The following is a 22,791-nucleotide window of genomic DNA, read 5'->3' as shown; positions in this document are numbered from 1 at the left end:
TTATTTTACTAGTATACTACACTTTAATAATAGTTGAAAAAAAAGAGGAAAAAAAAGCATTTCATGTATATTACGAGTTATATACTAATTTGACTAATTAAATTGGTACATGTGTTTATTAAATGTAATTTAATTTACATTAGATTTTTCAACGTGGGACTCGAAATTATTGGATAAGTTGAGATGGAAGCTTTAATGATTGAACATTTCAATCAAAAAACAAAATAAAAAATTAGTCTGAAATTATTTTGAAATAAAACGTTATATTTAAAATTTAGAGGTTGCCCCGACTCGAGACTCGATTACTCTGAGGACCCCTTGGAGGTTAGTGGGGGTTGTTGGGGAATGCATACCACGTGAAGTCACTTTATTTTATTACTAATAGAAGCACGTAATTCACGAGCCCAATTGACCATTCCTCACCGCCTCTTGCATATCGGCAGTCCCACCGTTTGAAAGACCCCCATTCCATGCCAATGTAGCTTACTCCACCCAAAACATGGGCATCCCCGTCCGCTTCCTCCTGCTCCTCTTCTCTCTTTGGCATTCCGGCTCTCCGGCCACTGCTCGACCACCCAAACGGGCCGTACCACTGTCCTTCGACAAGCCGAAAACTTACATCGTCCATGTCCATCGAAACCTCGCCTCCTCTTCGTCGGAGAACCCCGAAGAACTGGAGAAGTGGTACAAGTCCTTCTTACCCTCCGACATGTTGCGCTCCGGCGAGCCGCGGTTGATCCACTCTTACACTGTCGCAATCAGTGGTTTCGCCGCGAGATTGACCGAAGAAGAACTGTGGGACGTGAAGAAGAAGCCCGGCTTCATCCACGCCTACCCCGACCGGCTAATTCCTCTCCAAACCACCCGCACGCCGGCCTTCTTGGGCCTATGGGGGAACACCGCAAGCTTCTGGAACAACTCTAACTACGGCGAAGGTGTGATCATCGGCGTGCTGGACTCCGGAATCTCGCCGGACCACCCTTCGTTCCGCGACGAGGGAATGCCCCCTCCACCTCCAAAATGGAAGGGGGCTTGCGACTTTAGCACCTTCAAGTGCAACAACAAGCTCATCGGGGCGAGGTACCTTGTCAGGGGCTGGGACTTCATGCACAAAACCTACGATGGAGGGGACCAAGAAGAACCATTCGACGATTATGGCCATGGAACCCATGCCGCCGGCACGGCTGCTGGCATGTTCGTCGGAAATGCCAATGCACTTGGCCAGGCCACGGGCACCGCTGCCGGAATGGCTCCCTACGCTCACCTGGCCGTCTACAAGGTGTGCACCGAGCTTGGATGCTTCACCTCTGATATGCTCGCTGGTCTGGACAACGCCATCAAGGATGGCGTCGATGTGCTCTCGCTCTCCCTCGGCGGATACTCCCTCCCTTTCTTCGACGACGGCATCGCCATTGGCGCGTTCAGAGCGGTCGAGAAGGGCATCTTTGTAAGCTGCGCGGCGGGCAACGAAGGCCCGTTCAATGCCACGGTATCGAACGAGGCTCCATGGATGCTGACGGTCGGCGCGAGCACCATTGACAGGGAAATTCGTGCGACTGTCAAGCTTGGCAATGGCGTCGAGCTCATCGGACAGTCCGCCTACCAACCAAGCGACTTCCTCCCCGCCGATCTGCCTCTGGTGTATCCCGGCCTCCATGGAGGTTCCCGCGCGGCAGTCTGCAAGAGTGGCTCCCTCAAAGACATCGACGTCAAAGGAAAGGTGGTGGTGTGCGACGCCGACGCCGACGTCGGCCGGGTGAATCAGGGCCGGACCGTCAAGAGCGCCGGCGGGGCCGCCATGATACTAGCTAACAAAGAAGCCAGTGGATTCACCACCATGTCTGATACCCACGTACTTCCAGCAGCTCATGTAAGCTACTCCGAAGGACTCAAGATGAAATCATACATCAGTTCAGCTTCGGCTCCGACTGCCTCGATCGCCTTCCATGGTACGTTAATCGGAACGTTTCCGGCTCCGGCGGTCGCTTCCCTCTCAGCCAGAGGACCCAGCCGGGCCGACCCCAACATCCTGAAGCCGGACATCGTCGGTCCGGGGGTGAACATTTTGGCCGCATGGCCTTTCCTGGTCGGGCCATCCGGCAACGGGGCTGCCGCGTTTAACATAATCTCCGGCACCTCCATGGCCACACCACACCTCAGTGGAATAGCAGCGCTGCTAAAGAGCACCCACCCGGGGTGGTCGCCGGCCGCCATCAAGTCGGCGATCATGACAACTGCCGACTTGACTGCAAATGACGGCGAGCCGATCCGCGACCAGAACATGGATGTCGCCGACTTCTACGCTGTAGGATCCGGCCATGTCAATCCTTCAAGAGCCGCCAATCCCGGCCTCATCTACGACATCGATGCCGGCGATTATATCGCGTATCTCTGCGGGCTGCGGTACACCGATGAACAAGTGAGCGCCGTCGTCAGCCGCGCGATCAAATGCTCCAGCATCGAGAGCGTTTCCGGTGCCGAGCTGAACTACCCTTCGTTCACGGTGTTCCTGAATGCGGAAAACAACTATAAGCTGACGGTCACACGGACGGTGACCAATGTTGGTGCGCCCAGGTCCACATACGGGGTTCGGGTTAAGTCTCCAACGGGGGTTTCGGTGGCCGTGGAACCCAAAAGGCTCTCCTTCTCAAAGGCTAATGAGACAGCACGGTACTCGGTTACCTTTTCCAGCAGCAGCGGAAGCAGAAGCAGCATTAGCGATGGAGCTGAAAAAGGGTTATTGACATGGGTTTCATCTGATAAAATTACAAGAGTTTACAGTCCAATCATGGTGTCCATCGTGTGAAAGGCTAAAAGATTAATGCTTGGGGGTTGGTAACTTTCTATAATTCTATCTAGGGGCTTGGTAACAACGGTTTATTTATTATTGCGCCTGCTGGCAGAGTTGGAAAGTAAAGGATTAATGCTATTGATCCAAAAAATGAGTTGTGATTTCTTTGGTCCTGTGCCGTGAAATCGTTTATTATCTGCTCCGTGAAATCGTTTCTTGACGTGAAAGTCATAACTGTACGCTGTACTGCCCATCATGTGATTTTCGCAGAAAAAAATTTGATTCTTTATTACGAGCATTTCTCATGATATTCTACTGTTCTTCGCAAAGAAGAATATCTTTGAAAAATAATTCTTTTGCTGTTTTTTCACATACTTCTCCTTAACGTTCCATCCGTCTCTTAAGTCCAGCCATCACTGCCATCAAACTACTATAATACATACTCTGTTGAGCGAGGAAAATATGTATCATATTAAATTTTTGATTAATTAATAAAGTTCTAACTGCCAGTATGAGATGTTGGGAAGCGGATATGGACCTCTAGGTTTGTAGATAGGGGTTAGCGCACCCTGTTCCACATTCTAACCTTCTTTTTCAAGAAAAAAATGTATAATTGAAAAAAAGTTCTTATAAACATTTGTGTGGGTGAACGCTTAAAAATTCTATCATTTTTCTTTGCCCAAAAAATCTACTATCACTATAAATTTCGCGGCCTTCCCGACCTTTTTCATTCTATTTTTGCTTTTATGATTTCCATGGTTAAACAAGAACAAGTGCACAAGCTGCATGAGAAGACATTACTTATGCAAGACTTACCTTGAGTGCAGAGTGTATTCAGCTTGAAGAGGATTCTGCTACAGTTATTAGATGGATCCAGGATCAAGATAGGGATGGATCCATTGCTGCACGATATTTTTAGGGCGATGAGGGATTCACTACATGAAAAAGAGGATTTTTCGACAATGACCCGCTGATGCTATAAAAGGCATCACTAATTTAGTCACCGCACAAAATTTTACCGACGCGGGTGAGTAGCATCGGTATATTACGACACTTAAAAGCATCAATAGTGGGAAAAGAGCTACGACAATGGTTATAAGCGTTGTTGGAAGCCTAAGATAATACGACGCTTTCTAAAAACATCGGTGAAAGTGTAGAGTAAGTTCCGACAACGCTTTAGAGTCTAAGCTAAGACGATGCCTTCTAAAGCATCGTCGGAAGCCTTGGGCCATAAGACGACGCTTTCTAAAGCATCGTCGAAGGCCTCATCTTGGCCTCCCCCGATCCTTACAAATTCCTAACCCTTTTACAAATCCCTAGCCCCTTCCAAACCCCTTCCAACCCCCCCGCCCCTCCTAACCCCTTCCACACCCCCCCTCCTCTCCCAACCCAGCCGCCATCATCCCTACTCCGTCCATCAACAGGTGTGGCCGGTGGACTACGAGGCGGAGGAGACGACGGAGAGGGGGGATCTGATGGCGGCGGCAGAGTGCTTGGTGGATCCGATGGTGGACGAATAGTAGAATGGATGATGGGGAGCAACAATGAGACGGGAGAAAAACCTATCGGTCGAGATCTCACAATATTTCTTTACCAGAAGTGGGTCTCTTCTTTGTTCGAAAAAAGAGACGCATTTTGAGAAGACGAAGGCGCCGACGAGAAATCAGACGCTTTCGACGAAAATTTGGGCACCTTCCTTTCTGGAGCTCGCTCTCTCCAGCGTCTCTTCGCTCTTCGTCGGCCCCTTCCAACTCTTCTCCCTCATTTTAAAAGCTCGTGCTTTTTAGGGCCGTTCTTTTTTCCTCTACCTTGCTTAATGATGTTTAGCATCTACTTAATGATTCGGGATTTGCCACTTTCAAACAATCAAGCACACCCTGGATTCCATAATGAGGTCGGTATCGAGTTCCTTGGGACAATACCAGGGAAGCCATACACACATCAGACTAATGTGTAATCTATGAGTTAGAGATGGGCATGCTTGTCTCGACTCGGCTAGCCATGCTATATGCATGTGTGGGCATCGGCGTGCATGCTTGGCTGCATGTCCTGATCGATTTGAATTTAAATTTAAAATTAAAATTTAATTTTAATACACAATGTAAGCGTTACAGATCAAGTATATATGATTTCATATTTGATTTTGGAAGGCTTCGGTTGCCTGGGCCATGCCTACAGAAAGGCTTTATGTGTCTTAGGTCTCAAGTACAACATAGTCTCAGGTCTCCAGTGCAACATATCATATCTATCAAGTTTTATTCTTAGAATAGTAGAGTTTCTCTGACTTTCCTGATTGTGATTGCCATTCTCGAGATTGGGCTACGTCCAAGCCCATTGAAACTGCTAAGCAACGGCAGAGGATGTCTTAGAAAATTCCCTGCGAACATCCATGAGGATTTAATTTTGGGCCATCCCTGCTTCAGTTAACCTAGTCCAATATCTGATAAGTTGCATCACTTCCTAAGGAAAAATAATTCGACTGGAGATGTGACATGAAGATAGCGACTGATATTGTTCTTGAGTTAATCAAGTCCATTATCTTGTTCTTCTGCTTTTCGATGACGAAAGAAAACTAGAAATAGTCTTGCATGGGATTGGCAAAAAAGTAGCACATAATTCCCCACTGCAATCATGCTAACATGTACTCGATGAACTAGACCTATATGCCAAAGGCCAACGTATTCAGATTTTTTTGACATTTTCTCACGCGTTACATGCACGAAAGAGCATGACTTGAACATATGACATGACAGAGATTGAACATTGAAGCTTTATGATCTAAGACATCTATCGCACATATATGTTATGTCCTGCTATGACAGGAAACATTAAACAGATGAAGTACCACTACAACAATAAAGGGTTCTGACGACTCTATATTGCCGACACTACATAAAAGCGTCGGCAATTTTTTTTTTTTTTTTGCGACAGTAACCGCCACTACAAAATAACTGATATCTCCCGACGCTATATCTGGTCTATACCGACGCTTTTAAGCGTCGGCGAAGTTCTCACCCACGCTCCCCAAAGCGTGGCTCCGACGTCGGGCAGGTGGGCGTGGGGCCGGTTTAGGCCGACGCGTGAAGAAAGCGTCGGCGGTCTATTCCGACGCTTTTAAGCGTCGGCGAAGGTTTCCTATGCCGACGCTTTTAAGCGTCGTTAACTTTGGCGTTAGACGACGCTTCTAAGCGTCGGCAAACTTCAAAGGCGTGCCAGTTTTCCCAGTGTTGTGCCTTGCTTTTTCCGACGCTTAAAGGCGTCGGCGCAGGTTTGCCGTTAGCCGACGCTTATAAGCGTCGGCAAACTTCAAAGGCGTGCCAGTTTTCCCAGTGTTGTTCCGCGCTTTTTCCGACGCTTGAAAGCGTCGGCGCCGGTTTGCCGTTAGCCGACGCTTATAAGCGTCGGCAAACTTCAAAGGCGTGCCAGTTTTCCCAGTGTTGTGCCGCGCTTTTTGCAACGCTTAAAAGCGTCGGCGAAGGTGTGGCGTTAGCCGACGCTTATAAGCGTCGGCAAACTTCAAAGCCGTGCCAGTTCCCAGTGCTGTGCCGGTCGCTTTTGCCGACGCTTAAAAGCGTCGGCAAATGAATTTTTTTTAAAAAAAATATATAAAAGTAATTTTTAATACCCTGTACACATTAAATTCTAACAAAACAAATACACTAAATCACATATATAACAAAATACACGTCATAAACAAGAACTTTGATTACATTCATATTATAATATTTGATTACATTGTACTTCAAAAACATTCTAAAAACATACAAGTCAAATTCCTAAGTACACAATCTACCATGTATTTTCCCCCGATCAAACCAGTAACCTGTCAATTGCCAGTTCCTATTAATAACGCTCATCAGCGTTGCAGTCTTTGCAATGGGAAAAGATTGATACAATCAGCCACTCCCAAGCGAGGCTCAACCACAAAAATTTACATGGTTTCCATCTTCTATAGACAAATTACTCTTATCTTTGCCACCTGATACGTCAAGTTAGTGTTGTAGATATTGGAAGGTCAAATGCAGTGGGAAATCGGAGACCAGAGCCTTTGAACTTTGATACAGGGCATAACCAACAAAAGATGTTAGGCCCTAGTACCTGCAGGAAAAATTGATTTGAAGTTAATCAATAGCGTAATGACCAGATATCAGATATCCAGGTGCATGATCTCCCCTGAGCTCATATATATAAACAGTCAAACATGAAACAAACTTGTGTTGCGCACTTTAAAGAAGACACATGATTTAAGGACCAACCAATGGCTACCCTTTAAAATTAAGCCTTCAATTGGAACCATGATAAACTTGTAGCTCAAAATACAAAATGCCTTGAAAGCTAACTAGCCTGAACTGAGAGCAAGTGCAGTTGTAGTGAAGCAGAACCCTTAATGTTTAAAGAGTGAAAGAAACAAGGAAAGAAGTCATCTAGAGTGCACAACATCTTAGTTAGAAAAGATCCACATAAGAGTGACCGTCCTCTTCTCCAATGTAAACTTCACAGAACCATAAAATAAAGTAGATGCTAAGCAACAATAACAAAAGTATATGATTGAAATAATGTTGACCTTGAAAGTAGCAATAGAACATATCCAAGATAGGACAAGCAGGGATTAATACGAGTGAAAAATGTCTATGCTATCACCATACCAACAGACATCTGACAGACATTTCACTTTTGAAAAGGTTTGTCTTCATGGTGATGACTTCGGAAAAGCAAGGACAAAGTCAGATGGTTTCAGATGAATGTTGTGTTACAGGAGCACAAGCAGTTAACAATAACTTAAATATTGTTAGAAAGATAGATGAAGAGGATAGAGAAACAAGGAAGAAAAGCATATGCTTGTATATTTCTCTATATCAGAACAGTGTCATAGCCCTCTCTTTTATAGATGAGGGTGGCTGTGTACAAGTAAGGTACAGCTAAGATACAGCTACTATACAGCTACAAGACAAGACAAGTCACACTCCTATATAGCTATAGGACAAGACAAATCATACAGCTAACATCCTCCCTCAAACTCAAGATGGTAACGAAGATGCTAACTTGAGTTTGTGAACCAAATCCCGATGACGCCCTGGTGGATGAGCCTTCGTAAAAATATCAGCGAGCTGATCTGCAGAAGCAACATGTATCAACTGAAGAGTGCCTTGCTTGATATGATGCCGAATGAAGTGGCAATCTATCTCAATATGCTTTGTTCGCTCATGAAACACATCATTATGAGCAATTTGCATCGCACTTATATTATCACAATTGAGAGAGGAACCACTAGTCAGAGGAATACCCATATCATGGAGGAGCCATCGAAGCCAGATGAATTCAGAAGTAGTATCTGCCAATGCACGATACTCAGCCTCTGTACTGGAGCGAGATACAACCGTTTGTTTCTTACTTTTCCAAGAAATGAGAGAAGAACCAAGCAAGAAACAATAGCCGGTGGTAGAACGACGATCTGTAGGGTCTCCAGCCCAATCAGCATCAGAATAGGCTTGAAGATCCAAGGTAGAGTGGGCTGAGAATAAAAGACCGTGGAACAATGTACCCTTAACATACCGGAGAATACGTAAGACTGCTGCATAGTGTGTAGAACGCGGTGCATGCATAAACTGACTGACCAATGTGACTGCATAAGAGATATCTGGGCGTGTAACAGTCAGATAGATAAGACTACCAACCAACTGTCGATACAAAGTCGCATCTGTTAATGGTTCGCCATCAGTGGGAAGAAGCTTAACATTCATTTCCAGAGGACTTTCCACAGTCTTGCTATCTGTCAACCCAGCACGAGAGATCAGCTCAGAAGCATACTTAGCCTGGGAAAGGTAGTAGCCATCTGAGCTGGATGTCACCTCGAGACCAAGAAAGTAGCTAAGGGATCCTAAATCCTTCATCTCAAACTGTCGTCCAAGAAATTTTTGAAGTGCATGAATCCCTGAGATGTCATCTCCGGTAATAACCATATCATCCACATATAACAAGAGAAGAACAGTACCGGCCGCAGATCGGCGAAGAAACAGTGCAGAATCATATGCACTAGGAGTGAAACCTTGCTGAGTAAGGACTGAACTAAACTTGGAGAACCAAGCGCGAGGAGACTGCTTGAGACCATAAAGTGCCTTTCGGAGGCGACAAACCTTTCCAGGAGGATGAGCAAGACCTGGAGGAGGCTGTAGATAAACTTCCTCAGCTAAATCACCATTGAGGAAGGCGTTTTTAACATCCATCTGATGCATCCTCCACTGCTTGACAGCTGCAACTGCAAGTAAAGAACGAAAAGTGGTAAGACGTGCTACCGGGGCAAAAGTCTCTTCATAGTCAATACCATACTCTTGAGTGAATCCTCGAGCCACCAAACGAGCCTTGTAGCGTTCTACTGAACCATCAGCATGCGTCTTGATCTTGTATACCCACTTGCATCCCACTGTAGTCTTTCCAGGAGGTAGGTCAGTCAGATCCCATGTATGAGTGGCATGGAGTGCTTGAAGTTCATCGGACATAGCCTTCTGCCAAAGAGGATTAGAGCTGGCCTCGCGATAGTTACGAGGCTCATAGAGGGTAGCAAGAGTAAAAAAGCAATGATAGTCATTTAGATGAGATGGAGTGGATCGTACCCGACCAGAGCGACGGAGGGTAGTACTAGGGAGGGGTTCGGACTCGGATGATCCAGTTGTGCTGATGGGATCAGTGGACGATCCAGCTTCGGTGGAGTCGGGCATGAAACGGTCTCTTGATGAGCTCTCATCACCTGCAACAGAAGAGGAATCTGGAAAGAAATCAATAGGAGGATTGTTGAAGACTGGAGAATATTGAGGAGAACCTGTGAAAAGAGGAGATATGCTGGTAAACATTTTGTGTTCCCAAAAGTGGACATGTCGAGATATACGAAGTCGTTTGGCTATGGGGTCATAACAACGATAACCTTTATGTTCGATGCCATAACCAAGGAAACAGCAAAGACGTGATCGTGGTCCAAGTTTAGTATGTTCATGTGAAGGAAGTAGAACGAAGCAAGCACAACCAAATACTTTTAGGAAAGAGTAATCAGGAATTTTTTTATAAAGAACTTCATATGGTGATTTGTTTGAGATGATAGGAGAGGGTACCCGATTGATGGTATAGGCTGCTGTAAGAGCAGCCTCTCCCCAAAAAGATTCAGGTAATGCCGCAGAAAGAAGAAAGGACCTGACAATATCTAAGATATGCCGATGTTTTCGTTCGGCACGACCATTTTGCTGAGAAGTATAAGGGCAAGAACGATGAGATAATGTTCCATCTTGTTTAAGTGCTTCCATAAATGAGGTAGAGGTATATTCCATGGCATTGTCGCTACGAAGAATTTTTATGGGCCGACCAAACTGAGTTTTAACCATCTGCTGAAAATCACGAAAAGTATCAAGCAATTCAGAACGATCACGTAAAAGATAGAGCCATGTATACCGTGAGTAGTCATCAATAAATATCACAAAATATTTTGATCCTCCCTTAGTGGTAACAGGAGCAGGTCCCCAAACATCAGAGTGTATCAAGTCAAAAGGTGCAGTAGAAAAAGAAATACTTTTATTAAAAGGTAAGGCATTTTGTTTTCCTAATTGACAAGAGACGCAATCAAAAGATTCAAAATTAACTTTTCCTAAATGACCATTTGAAGCCAAAAACTGAACACGAGACGGAGAAGCATGTCCTAACCGAGAATGCCAGAGACTAGAGGATACAGCAGCGATTGATGGGATAAGACTAGAGTTAGGAACATGTAGTGATATGAGCTCAAACAAACGGCCAACTTTACGCCCGGTCCCAACGAGCTGACCCGTCTTCTGATCCTGCACATCACAACCTCTATCAGTAAAAGTTACTTTAAGGCCATGTTCCACAAGTTGACCAACAGACAGTAAGTTGAAAGATAATTTCGGAACAAGATATGTATTAGGTAAAGACAGAATAGGAGTAGAGACAGAACCTACGTGGCTTACATCCATATGAGAGCCGTTAGCAGTGTAAATAACAGGAACAGAGTTTAGGTTTGTGCTCAAGGAAATTAGGGATGAATCAGAGGTCATGTGATTGCAGCAGGCGGAGTCAATAAACCAGGAGGAGGGTTTACCTGAGATGGTAGAGAGGGCAGTGCGAGATAGAACCTGATGAACTATTGCCTCAATATCAGCTGTAGTAAGGGATGAAGTGGGTATAGAAGAAGAGGATGCAGAACCAGACGAATCAGTAGAAGCAACGGCCGCAAAACGGTGTGATGAGATCGTCTGGGCTTTCTGAGCTGTCTTCGTCTCCTCAGCTTGTTTCTTCCTGCACTCTGAGATCTTATGGCCTATTTTGCCACAATAGAAACACTGTTTCTGAAATTTACTAGTTTTTCCTTTGTCTGACTTTGAAGAGATAGCTGCAGCAACTGGAACAGAAGCAGAGGAGAAAAGGGGGGTAGGTAAAATACCAGCTGATGTGGCCATAACCATATCAGTAGAGATGCCTCGACGAGTAGTCTGACGAGTTTCCTCTGAAATGAGTTCAGTGAGGGCGACCTCCACAGTCGGTCGAGGAGATCGATGAAGTAGGGAAGCCCTGGTAGTCTCAAATTCGTCGCGAATGCCCATCATAAGCTGAATAAATTGCCGACGATCTCTATATTCTTGAAATTTCTTAGCAGAGTCCTCATCTGTAAAATTAGGATCAGCCTGGGAAAGTTGATCCCAGAGACTGCTGATCTGTGAATGGAAATCAAGAATGGATTGACCAGATGCTTGACGCAACTGGTGAATCCTAGACTCCAGCTGGAACTGAAGAGCCAAGTCACTTGAACAATTGTAACGATTTGCCAGAAATTCCCATGCAAGCTTGGCATTTCGAAATTTTGGGAGAAGAGTTTGAATAGAAGGCGCAGATGTATTAATAAACCAAGATAATATCTTACAGTGTGTACTCTCCCACTCCTCTCGTCGTTCTTCAAAATCAGCATCAGACTCTGTAAGACCCTGTGTAGGAGCCTTCCTGTCTCCGGTGACAAATCTCCATAATCTGCGCCCAATAAGAAAAACAGACATCTGTTGGGACCAAATGCTATAATTGGTCCCATTCAGAATGACCTCAATAGGGCGTGTAACATCAGTTGACAAGGCCATGAATGAAATCTACTCTTTTTTTTTTTTCTTTTTTTTTTTTTTTTTTTTTTTTTTTTGTCACGTCTCTGTAGCTTTAGCTAGCTGCCCAGATGACAGGTGACCAAACCCTTACGCCGCTTTCAACTTTCAACCTTGTCACACTTCTGCCCAGAATGAAACCCTTCTGACACCAGACTTCAAAGAGAGCACTTCAGAGAGAGCTCCTCTGCTTTTGTGCCACAGAGATGAAGGAAACCAAGGCGGAGAGGAGGTTGAAGAGAAACCCAAAGCGGAGAATAGGGTATTTTACCTGACAGCGGAGAAGGGAAAGGAAGCCGGAAGGGCGGAGGCGGCCGGAAGGGCGGAGGCCCAAAGAAGAAGCCGGTATCACGGTCGGTCAAGGCCGGCCTCCAGTTCCCGGTCGGCCGGATCGGTCGTTACCTCAAGAAAGGCCGCTACTCCCAGCGCGTCGGCACCGGCGCGCCCGTCTACCTCGCCGCCGTCCTCGAGTACCTCGCCACCGTCCTCGAGTACCTCGCCGCCGAGGTTCTGGAGTTGGCCGGGAACGCGGCGCGGGACAACAAAAGAACCCAAAGCCGGAGAAGAGGGGACAGGCGGAGAAGAGAAACCCAAAGCCGAGAAGAGAAACCCAAAGCCGGCACCTGACAGCGGACGGACAGCCGGGCTCCTCCTTCTTCTCAGGTCCACTCCGAGCTCCGGCGGGCAGGCTCGATGTGGGTGACAGCAGCGGAGAAGAAATCCACGGCAGGTTGGATGTGGGTCACAGCGGCGGAGAAACAGAGGACAATCCTCTTCTCCGGTCAGAGGACAATCCTCTTCTCCGGTCTCCTACACCACCGCCGGAGACCGAGACAAGCTTCTTGGAAGAGATCGAGAGAGAGCCGCTGCCGAAAGGACCTCTCGTTGCCGCCGGCCGCTAGCTCGAAGAGAAGTGAGATGGGAGAAGGAGACTCTCGGGACAATGGAAGAACCTCAGCTAACCTCCGGCCATTAGCTCGAAAAGAAGAATGATGGGAGAAGAAGACTGGAGAAGAGGGGAGAGGGAAAGAGGCTCTCGTAGAGCTAGAGAAGGTGAGGCTCTGATACCATGTTAGAAAGATAGATGAAGAGGATAGAGAAACAAGGAAGAAAAGCATATGCTTGTATATTTCTCTATATCAGAACAGTGTCATAGCCCTCTCTTTTATAGATGAGGGTGGCTGTGTACAAGTAAGGTACAGCTAAGATACAGCTACTATACAGCTACAAGACAAGACAAGTCACACTCCTATATAGCTATAGGACAAGACAAATCATACAGCTAAATGCTAAGCAACAATAACAAAAGTATATGATTGAAATAATGTTGACCTTGAAAGTAGCAATAGAACATATCCAAGATAGGACAAGCAGGGATTAATACGAGTGAAAAATGTCTATGCTATCACCATACCAACAGACATCTGACAGACATTTCACTTTTGAAAAGGTTTGTCTTCATGGTGATGACTTCGGAAAAGCAAGGACAAAGTCAGATGGTTTCAGATGAATGTTGTGTTACAGGAGCACAAGCAGTTAACAATAACTTAAATATGAATCTTTATATCGAAACCTACAACTTACTCCGACTATTATCAACTCTCTGACTTGGAATATAAAACAAACTATAGTGAATCAACAAGAGAATTGCTAAAACAAAGATTACCAACATACTAGAGAAGCAAGGAAGTTTATAATGACTGACATCTTTACAAAAGGAAGTTTCGGCAAGATATGTATCAAGGGTCGGCATCATCATCTCTACGAGTAGATGAAGTATCATCAACCTACAAGAAAAAAAATATTTTAGAAACTAAAAATACGAAAGTCATCACGCTCATACAAGAATACATTATAATTACATAAAATATTCAAATAGATTTAGTTATGTACCGGAGGAGCAAATCTCTGCAAAAAGGATGAAATATGGTCAAGCTGGTCCTGCAAAGATTGTATCTTCAACTCTTGGCTTTGCTTCAACTCCGCCATATCAGTCATATGACTCTGCCTCATCTCCTCTATCCTTGTCTCATATGACTGCTTTATCTGTGCCATCTCTGTCTTCAAACTACAAACCTCTGCAGTGCTAGTACCTTGTCTGGCATCTTGGGTATATCGGCTCACTGCAGACAGCTGAGTGGGGGTAACTCCGATACCATAACCCCTCACGCGTCCATAACGTTCTGGGCCCATCAATTCTGCATAGACCTGAGCCTCGACGCGACTGGCCGCGTCGGATGATGATGACTCCCCGACGCGCTCTGAAATGAGATTTGTAGCTCTTTCCTATATCTCTCTCAAAAAAATAAACAGTCACATTAATAATTTAAAAGAAGTAAAATTAATAAAATAATTATGATCAAATAAAAAATGAATACATACAACTATATCTCTCGACTCGTCCCGGACAAAGGTGCCATCTCGATGAGTGTGGGTCATCTTATAAAACTCTACCTCACCAGGCTCCCTTCCATGCTCTACTATCTACACATACGGAAAGTATATGGGCAAACTATATATCATGATACGTGCTATATGTTAGTAGAGTTTCAAATAGTTTCAAAAGAACTTACGAATTCATTTCTACGTCTCGCATAACTCTTCGAGCCTGAAGTATGAGGAACTGCTTGAGATGCTCGTGCAGCTCTACCAATATTAGAATATGTCTGCCCAAATAAAAGCACACAGTATAATATGATTCAATGTATATATTTGCAATCTATATTAGTAATAAAGATAATAGAAGATATTGAAACAATATACATGACCTGTCCTCTTTCAGAAAACCAGTAATGAACAAGCTCCCTCCACTGCTGAGGGTATACATCAGGAGGAGTCACACAAGCAACCTCCTCCTCTGTCATACCCTCGCGCTTGAAGTCCGTCTTCAATTTTGCTTTATATTCTTTCCATTTGCGATTGAGGGACTTTAGTACCCAATCATGGCTCTCTGGAGGGAGTACAAACTTACCCTACAACAAGGTACAGAATGTTATAATAATATTAAACCTCTAAAATAAAATTATGGTACAAAGCAAATTAACATACAGAAGGTGTCGAATTAAAAAGAATAAATTCAATTCATTACCTCTATAAGTTTAAGAAGCTCAACCTTATACGAAGGAAGCATGTCATTCCACTTCGTATAGTTGAGCGGACACAGCTGACCCTTGCGTGCAACCGATCCTAAGAAGCTTGATAGAAGACTTCCAGCTCTATTGATGGGCTGCCCCAATTCGTTGCATCGGATGATGATCTTCTCACCCGGAGGAAGCTTCCACACATCCTTTGCTTGAGTGGGTCCCCGTCTCGTCCTCACTGTCCCTTGTCCATCTATTAAAATTAAATAAAATATGTCTTATAAAGTTGAAGACAAATAAGAACATAAAATATGAACTTTAAATCGAATTACCCTGGATCCGGAGCTCATCCTCCGGGCAATCAGCAGGAGGCTCGTGCTGAGATCCTGACTCGTGCTGCTGGTGCTCATATGGCTGCTGGGACTGTAGGGACTGATCAGAAGTAGATCCCACCTGAGAATGCTGGAACTCCACATCTCTAAATCGCCTTCCTCGGGGCATATTGTTACCTGGTATGTACAAAAAAGAATCAATATTTGGTTAAATGATAAATTTATACTAAATTTCATATTGCTACCCGATCCTCCCATCTTTAGCTGCGGATCTCTTGATGTTAAACTGCTAACAAACAAAAATAGGATCATCAACACCATCAATCAAACACATTTATAATCTAACACTTACTATCAAACTATCAACCTGAACTATCAAACTAGTTGCTCAACATCTCCTAGTTTTTAATCTAACACTTACTAACTGCTGTCGTACCTGGATGAAGATCCATAAAGAATTGAAACAACGAAGTCTTGTTGTACGCGAGATGAAAGTGAGCAGCCTATTAATTTCCATAGAGTTCTCAAGACATAAGATTCAAAAGATTCTCTTGGGTTCCCATTCCACTAGTCCAAAAGATTTCAAATGTTTTTCCAAGATATACACTTTGATGATAATATATGGACCTCTATTTAAGTACTGGTTCTTCACAACAACATGTTCTACATTCTCTACTACATTCTCTACTTCCACCCATTGTCTCAAAAAGTGGTCGCTACACCTACTATAGCAGCTGCCATAGTGATTTTAAGTAGCCTGTCATAATTACTATATTATGAAGGTTACCTTTACATGAGATTATAAACTATATTTATATCATAATTACTAAAACTTATGTGATCTGAATCACTCCGATTAGCAAAAGTGATTATGCGTTTGGAATCTGGTTTAGGTACTAGAAAGAGATCTTTTAGAATGTTTGCTGTCCTTTGACCAAGCTGCAATAAGTCACCAAATCAAGCACACTGAGATGAATTTAGCAAGAAAGGGAAGAAGATAATATCTTGGTGAAATGATAATATCCACTATCAATGTCAAGGAAAAGAGCATGTGTCACAAATCAATATTAAAAAGGTAAAGAATCTTATTACTGTGATTTGAAAGAAACCCAATATCATGTGATCTGAATGTTTACTAAGGAACATGATATAAGACAACAAACTTTCTTGATCTAAAGGATGCATCAGCTACCGGTGCCACGATATTTTCTAAATATCATTTGGTTGTTCCATTATTTGAAAAGTTCATCAATTAATCATGGTCTACCGGTGCCACGATAGAAGAAAGCCAGATCATCAAGTAAGCATGCAAGGTATAAGATCTTGGTCTTATAAGATCATGGAGAGTCAGGGGAGTTACAAGCCTTTGAGTCTTGGGCGCCTTGCTGCACTTCTTGCCTGCAACAGATATCGACAAGCATGCCATATTCGAAGATTCAAGGTCAAAAATTGAAGACTGACAATAATAGGTCCACAAAACAACAACAACAACATCATAAAACCATGCTACAGAAGTTATAATAAGACCATATTCAACACTTATCAATGCAAGTTCTCAGAAAAGTATTGGTAAATACCGTAAAAAATAAAAGGCATGACTAATGCATTACTATACTAATCAACTGATGAACATACACAAACATGCACATACATGTGGAACTGTGATATTTCAATGTCCCTGTGCTGCCCATCCATATGTTAGCAGACAACTATCCCTGCAAATATCACAGCATTGTCTTTCTGCAAAAAAAAAGAAAAAGAAAAAAATGAATAGCATAATTCTTGCCATCCATTGTCACTCTCTATCTTCACCTTCATACTTACAGCTCTTGAAACTTCTTCAAAAGAAAAATTACCATTCACTTTAATAATTTTTATAAGTAGTACCAAATCACAGTAGTTTAGATTCCTACGACTGATTCTGTACTCCCTCAGACCAATGAAACATATTCAGCTGTCCTATGTTGATACACTCCAAACATAGCCTGTTGAAAGGAGGTAAGATGGAAGTCCCAAGGCTTCATTTCGGTCACTATACAAATCTTGAAACATGTAAAACGAATATACCATAAACAGTGCAAACACTATTTCACATTACAAGGAAAAAGAAACACATCTTGGAAAGCATTAATGATGTATCCAGGAGATGAGGATAAACACATGTACTTGCATCTATATATGCGAGAATGCATTTATACTGAGAAGCTGTATGTAACTATAGTAGAACTCATGTATGCATATCAATGTGGATGCTTTCGTCCACATAAACGCTGTTGACTACAATGGTAGTCTAATGCCGAATCAAACATCTGAAATGCAAATTTAATCAACAATGCCACATGACTGGAAAAGAAAAAAAGATGCTGTTAACCATAGTGGTGGTCTAGTGCCCAATAAAACATCTGACTTGCAATGTTAATCCACAGTTCCACATGACTTGGGAAAAAAAAATCCTCCCCAACAACTAAGAATGCATAGCCACTGCCATCTATAAACAAGATTTCTCTTCGCAAGCCAACAACCCAAGTCCATAAAAATATATACATATGCAAACTATTCTATAATGCATTTTTCATCAACTTTCAGCCAGAAATGTAACTGCAAACAAACAAATTATAATCCAGGCTCGGTCCCTATCATCAGATCCTTAAGCCACTTTTTTTTCCCTGATTTAATGGGTAATTTTTGTCTTATTTTCCTATTTTTATTTTGATTTCCTAGATTAGCGGGGTGGTTGAAAACAGGATATTTGTAATTAAAATTGAGGGTTTCCCATGTAAGAGGCGAAGTTAAATATGTATCTTTCTATATATATATTCTTCCTCTCGGAAAAAATCGTTTGCATCAAAGATCCGCAAAGAAGCGATCCAAAGCCGAACCCGACCTTGGAGCTTATTGCTATAACTAAAGTTAGGGTTAGGGTTTAGGCTTCTTCTCAGAGACACCTGGCCTTAAATAGAGAGAAGATCGGTGGAAACCCTAGGTGTTAACACAACCTAATAGACGCGCAAAGAACGCGGCTTCTTGGGCGATGGAGATGGCGATGGCGGAAGGTGGAGTTGGGGTATGAAGACGAAGGGGTTGCGGCCGGATGCGATTGAGGGTGGTGGAAAGGACGGAGGTGGGGCGGCGGCAGTGGTGGAGGTGGAGAAGGGCGGCTGCGACGCCGCCGGAGGAGGGGTGAGGGAGGACACAAAGCGAGCAGAGAGAGAGAGAGAGAAAGGGAAAAGATATAACTTACACGGGCAGTTGGTGGCTGTTGGCTGCCTCTCCTCGCGGAAGCGGACGGGGAAAGGGCCTGGATTATAGACGAGAGAGGAGGATGCGGATGGTCGCTTGCCGCCGGAGAGGAGAGAGGACGAGAGGAGCTTGGCGTCGGACGTCGCTCGGCGTCGGAGAGGACAAGGCTCGGTCGGTCGCTCGTCGTCGGAGAGGAGGGAGGAGGAGCCAGAGGAGCTAGGGCTTGATGATCGGGATGCAAAATGAGGAGGAGAGGGGTGGCCACTGGTTTTGATGTGAATTTGACTTTGGACGACGCTTATATGCGTCGTTTTAGGCCGGAATATAAGACGACGCTAATAAGCGTCGTCTATTCCTAAGATTTCCCGACGCTTAATCAAAGCGTCGGCAAATATTTGGGCAGTGAACTTTTTTCCGACGCTTTCTCCTAGCGTCGCTAGAAAAGCGTCGGGAAAGGACTACTTTCCTGTAGTGCGCCGACGCTTGTAAAAAGCGTCGGTAAAAAAAACATTACCGACATTAACATGTAAAAATCATTTTACAATGATTTCATGAATTCACTTTTCCTGTTGATTTTTGTATAGAGAATACCTAATCTAGAAAAAAACAACTTAAATCTTCTTCATCCCCATTACAAAGAAATATGAACTTTGCAATGCATTAACGTCAGACATGATCCACCAACGAGGGATTAACGACATGATTGAAGAACAGCAACGTGTAAGAAAATGTATGGAAAGAGAGAAAAGAAAAACAGAGAGCACAAACCATGGAAAAATTCACAGAATTCTCATTGAATGAATCTGTTTACAGAGGCAAACTTTATATACAGTTGCAAAGAATCGTAACAAACTAACAACCTAAAAATAGCTTAGCCTCCAGCTAATATGTACAGCAAGATAAAAATAATTACAACTCAGGAAAAAATAATTAAAAAAAACAATGTGGCTAACTATAAAAAATCTTCTTCATCTTCATTCAGCCTTTCCGACACTTCTGCTTCATTTTGACTGCAGCTTGAGGCTGATCTTCTACTGTATGCTTCAATAACAACCCCCCCTTCCCGGCCCCGCAAGATGGAGAATAGAGATTGACTATTCCCATCTTGGATAAATGAGAGCTAAGGAGTAAAAATGGCAAAGCTTTGGTAAAAATGTCAGCTAACTGCTGCTGTGTGCTAACATTAGAGGTTTGGATGCTGCCTTCTTGAATCTTATCTCAGATCAAATGACGGTCCAATTCAATGTGTTTTGTGCGCTTGTGGAACACAGGATTGGCTGCAATGTGAAGTACAGCCTGATTATCATAGAAAGTGTGGCTGCTTGTGGATGAGGAACTTGAAGATCATGCAGAACATAACGCAACCATGTTAATTCCGAGCAAGTAGCAGCCATGCTCTGTATTTTGCCTCTGCAGAAGAGTGGAAAATAATGGATTGTTTCTTGGACTTCCAAGAAATCAGAGAATTCTCCAAGAACACATAGTAACCAGTCACAAACCGCCTAGAATCAGGACATGAGGCCCAATCCGAATCACAATAAGCTCGCAATGTCAGTGTAGATCAAGAAGAAAACAAAATGCCTTGGCCAGAGGCTGTTTTGAGGTACTTGATGACTTTGTGTGTCGCAGCCAAATGTGTTATGGTAGGCTTATCCATAAACTGGCTTAGTGTTTGAATAGTATAACTAATGTCTGGCCTAGTTATAGTCAAATACAATAACCTGCCAATAAGCCTCCGATAAACAGTAGGGTCAGAGAGAAGCTGGCATGTGTCTTTGCTGAGTATCAAGTTTTGATCCATGGGAATTTTGAGAGGTTTAGACCCTAATGTACTAGAATTTGCTAGAATATCGAGTGCATACTTCCTCCGACAAATGTGAATCCCTTTAGATGAGCAAGCAACCTCTATGCCAAGGAAAAATCTAAGGGAGCCAAGATCCTTAATCTTAAATTTGTCATCTAAAAACTACTTCAAAATAGAAATGGAATCCAAACAGTTGCTGGCCATAATAATGTCATCGACATATACCAACAAAGCTGTAAAATTAGTGTCATCCTTCTTGTAGACTATAGCCAGCTTTGGATTGTGTATAACCAAATTCAAGAAGGGAATTAGAAAATTTAGAGCACCATTGCCGAGAAGCCTGTTTGAGACCATAGAGACTTTTGAGGAGTTTGCAAACTTGATGAGGTTTTTGTGGAGTGATTGATCATAACCCTATTTGATTTTGATGAGCTCAAAGCATTTGAGTATATCTTTTAATTACTAATGAATTCAATTGAGTGTTTCAGTGAAAATCCTGTCTAAGTGTCTCTAGACTTGGTTCATAATTTTTGGATAAGTTAAGAAGTCAGTTTGAACCAAAGTCTGAGACTCGAGTCGACTCCCGAGTTTCACGAGTCGACTCCAAGCGTATCAAGTTCACTGGCACGAGCTCGAGTCGACTCCAGGGTAGTAAGAGTCGACTCCAAGCAGACACAGGCAGAAAAGTCAGAGAGCAGTTTTCGGGTCTGAGATTCGAGTCGACTCCAGTGGAACGCGAGTCGACTCTAATGGTTGGCAAGTCGACTCCAAAGAAAGCATGAGTCGACTCTCAGCGGAACACAAAGAAAAAGTCAGAGAGCATTTTTATGGACTCTGAGATTCGAGTCGACTCCCGCAATACGCGAGTCGACTCCAAGACACCGCGACCCCAAGACAGACAGAAAACCAAGTTACTGCCTCTGAGATTCGAGTCGACTCCCAGACATCTCGAGTCGACTCCAAGACAGCTTCACATCAAAAGGCAGAAGACCAAGTTTCGGAAACTGAGAGCCGAGTCGACTCCGAGGAAATTCGAGTCGACTCCAAGACTGGACGAGCCAAAAGACAGAGGATCGGGAGTTCGGGCTCTGAGATTCGAGTCGACTCCCAGGACAGTCGAGTCGACTCGAGTGGACAAAATTCAAAATTGGATCCACGGACTTCAGTGGATGAGCCGACTCCGAAATTGCCAAGTCAGCTCCAGAAGTTGGCGAGTCGACTCCAGGTCAAGACGAGTCGACTCCCAGTCGTGAAGGCAACTTTAATTCAAATTTGGAACAGTTGCCGAGTCGACTCCGGAAAAGCTTGAGTCGACTCCCGCTACAGCCGAGTCGACTCCTGATCGCGCGAGTCGACTCCAACCCACCAACGGACATATTGTCAGGCTGCGCAGAGTGTGCAGAACGGGCAGAAAAAGCACTCTAACGGCTAGTTTCCGTGGGGGCTGGCTTAAATAGCCACAGAGGACTGTAGCAAGGCAGAGAACAGCCATTCCACTCCAACTAATCAAGCATTCAAGCTCTGCAAGGTGCTCATCAACGAAAAAGAGGAAGATCTGCAATTACTGCTACCAACAACATCTTCCCAGCAATTAAAGCTTCCTCCTCCTGCATTCAAGTCGACCACTCTTTCAAGAGGAGACCAGAAGTTTAAGAAGCCATTCCCCATCTCCGATCTAAAAGCGTTTGAGGCTTCTTAACTTCATTTATTGTTCATATTGTTTACATTTTGTTGCCCAAGGTGGCAATCCAAGAGGGGGGGGGGGGTGAATTGGTTTCTTTTAAACTTTTGGTGCTTTTAAAACTTTCGTAATTAAGTGAGGTGGATGCTTTCTTAAGTTATTTGTGTGAGTTAACTAATGCAAGAATAAAAGATAAAGCAAGAGAGAATGAAAGCACAAGCACAATCCAAACACAACAATGTATAGTGGTTCGGTGCTCTCCTTAGCACCTACGTCCACTCCCCAAGCGTACCCTTGGGATTTTACTATAATCTCGCGGATTACAGTTGGATTGTTTTTCGGGCTCACAATCCAAAAACCTTGTTGGTTTTACGGGCTCACCAACGAACCTTTACAACTATGGTTTTCCGGGTTCACCAAAAACCTTGTTGGTTTTGCGGGCTCACCAACGAACCTATACAACTTTGGTTTTCCGGGTTTACCAAAAACCTTTGTTGGTTTTGCGGGCTTACCAACGAACCTTTACAATGAGTTTAAGCAAATGAAAATAAAAGATTTAAACTCCTAAATGAGCATATAAAACAATATGAACAATAAGGAAGAGTTAGAAAGAAATTATCGCTTTGAAATCGCTTTGCTCTTCTTTGTCAAGGAAGCTTCACTCTTCAATGGGGGCAGGAGCTCTTGATGCCTCTTTGAATGTGCTCAATCCCTTTC

General features: G+C 43.7%; 2 protein-coding genes across 2 annotated transcripts; both read left to right on the top strand.

Annotated features, from left to right (window-relative positions):
* The first annotated feature begins 467 nt into the window (after positions 1-467).
* LOC103724366 (subtilisin-like protease) lies at positions 468-2,912 on the top strand. Its single transcript, XM_039117833.1, has one exon. The coding sequence runs from the start codon at positions 500-502 to the stop codon at positions 2,804-2,806; it is 2,307 nt and encodes a 768-aa protein (XP_038973761.1). The 5' UTR covers positions 468-499; the 3' UTR covers positions 2,807-2,912.
* Positions 2,913-12,008: 9,096 nt separating this feature from the next.
* Positions 12,009-13,217, top strand: LOC120105418 (probable histone H2A.3). Its single transcript, XM_039117835.1, has 2 exons — positions 12,009-12,053; positions 12,199-13,217. Exons 1-2 carry the CDS (start codon positions 12,009-12,011, stop codon positions 12,562-12,564), a joined length of 411 nt encoding a protein of 136 aa, XP_038973763.1. The 3' UTR covers positions 12,565-13,217.
* The last annotated feature ends 9,574 nt before the right edge of the window (positions 13,218-22,791 follow it).

Source organism: Phoenix dactylifera, unplaced genomic scaffold (genome assembly GCF_009389715.1).
Source record: "Phoenix dactylifera cultivar Barhee BC4 unplaced genomic scaffold, palm_55x_up_171113_PBpolish2nd_filt_p 000279F, whole genome shotgun sequence".
Lineage (NCBI taxonomy): Eukaryota > Viridiplantae > Streptophyta > Magnoliopsida > Arecales > Arecaceae > Phoenix > Phoenix dactylifera.
Note: the sequence above shows the minus strand (reverse complement) of the source record. Positions and strands in the feature narration are given on the sequence as shown.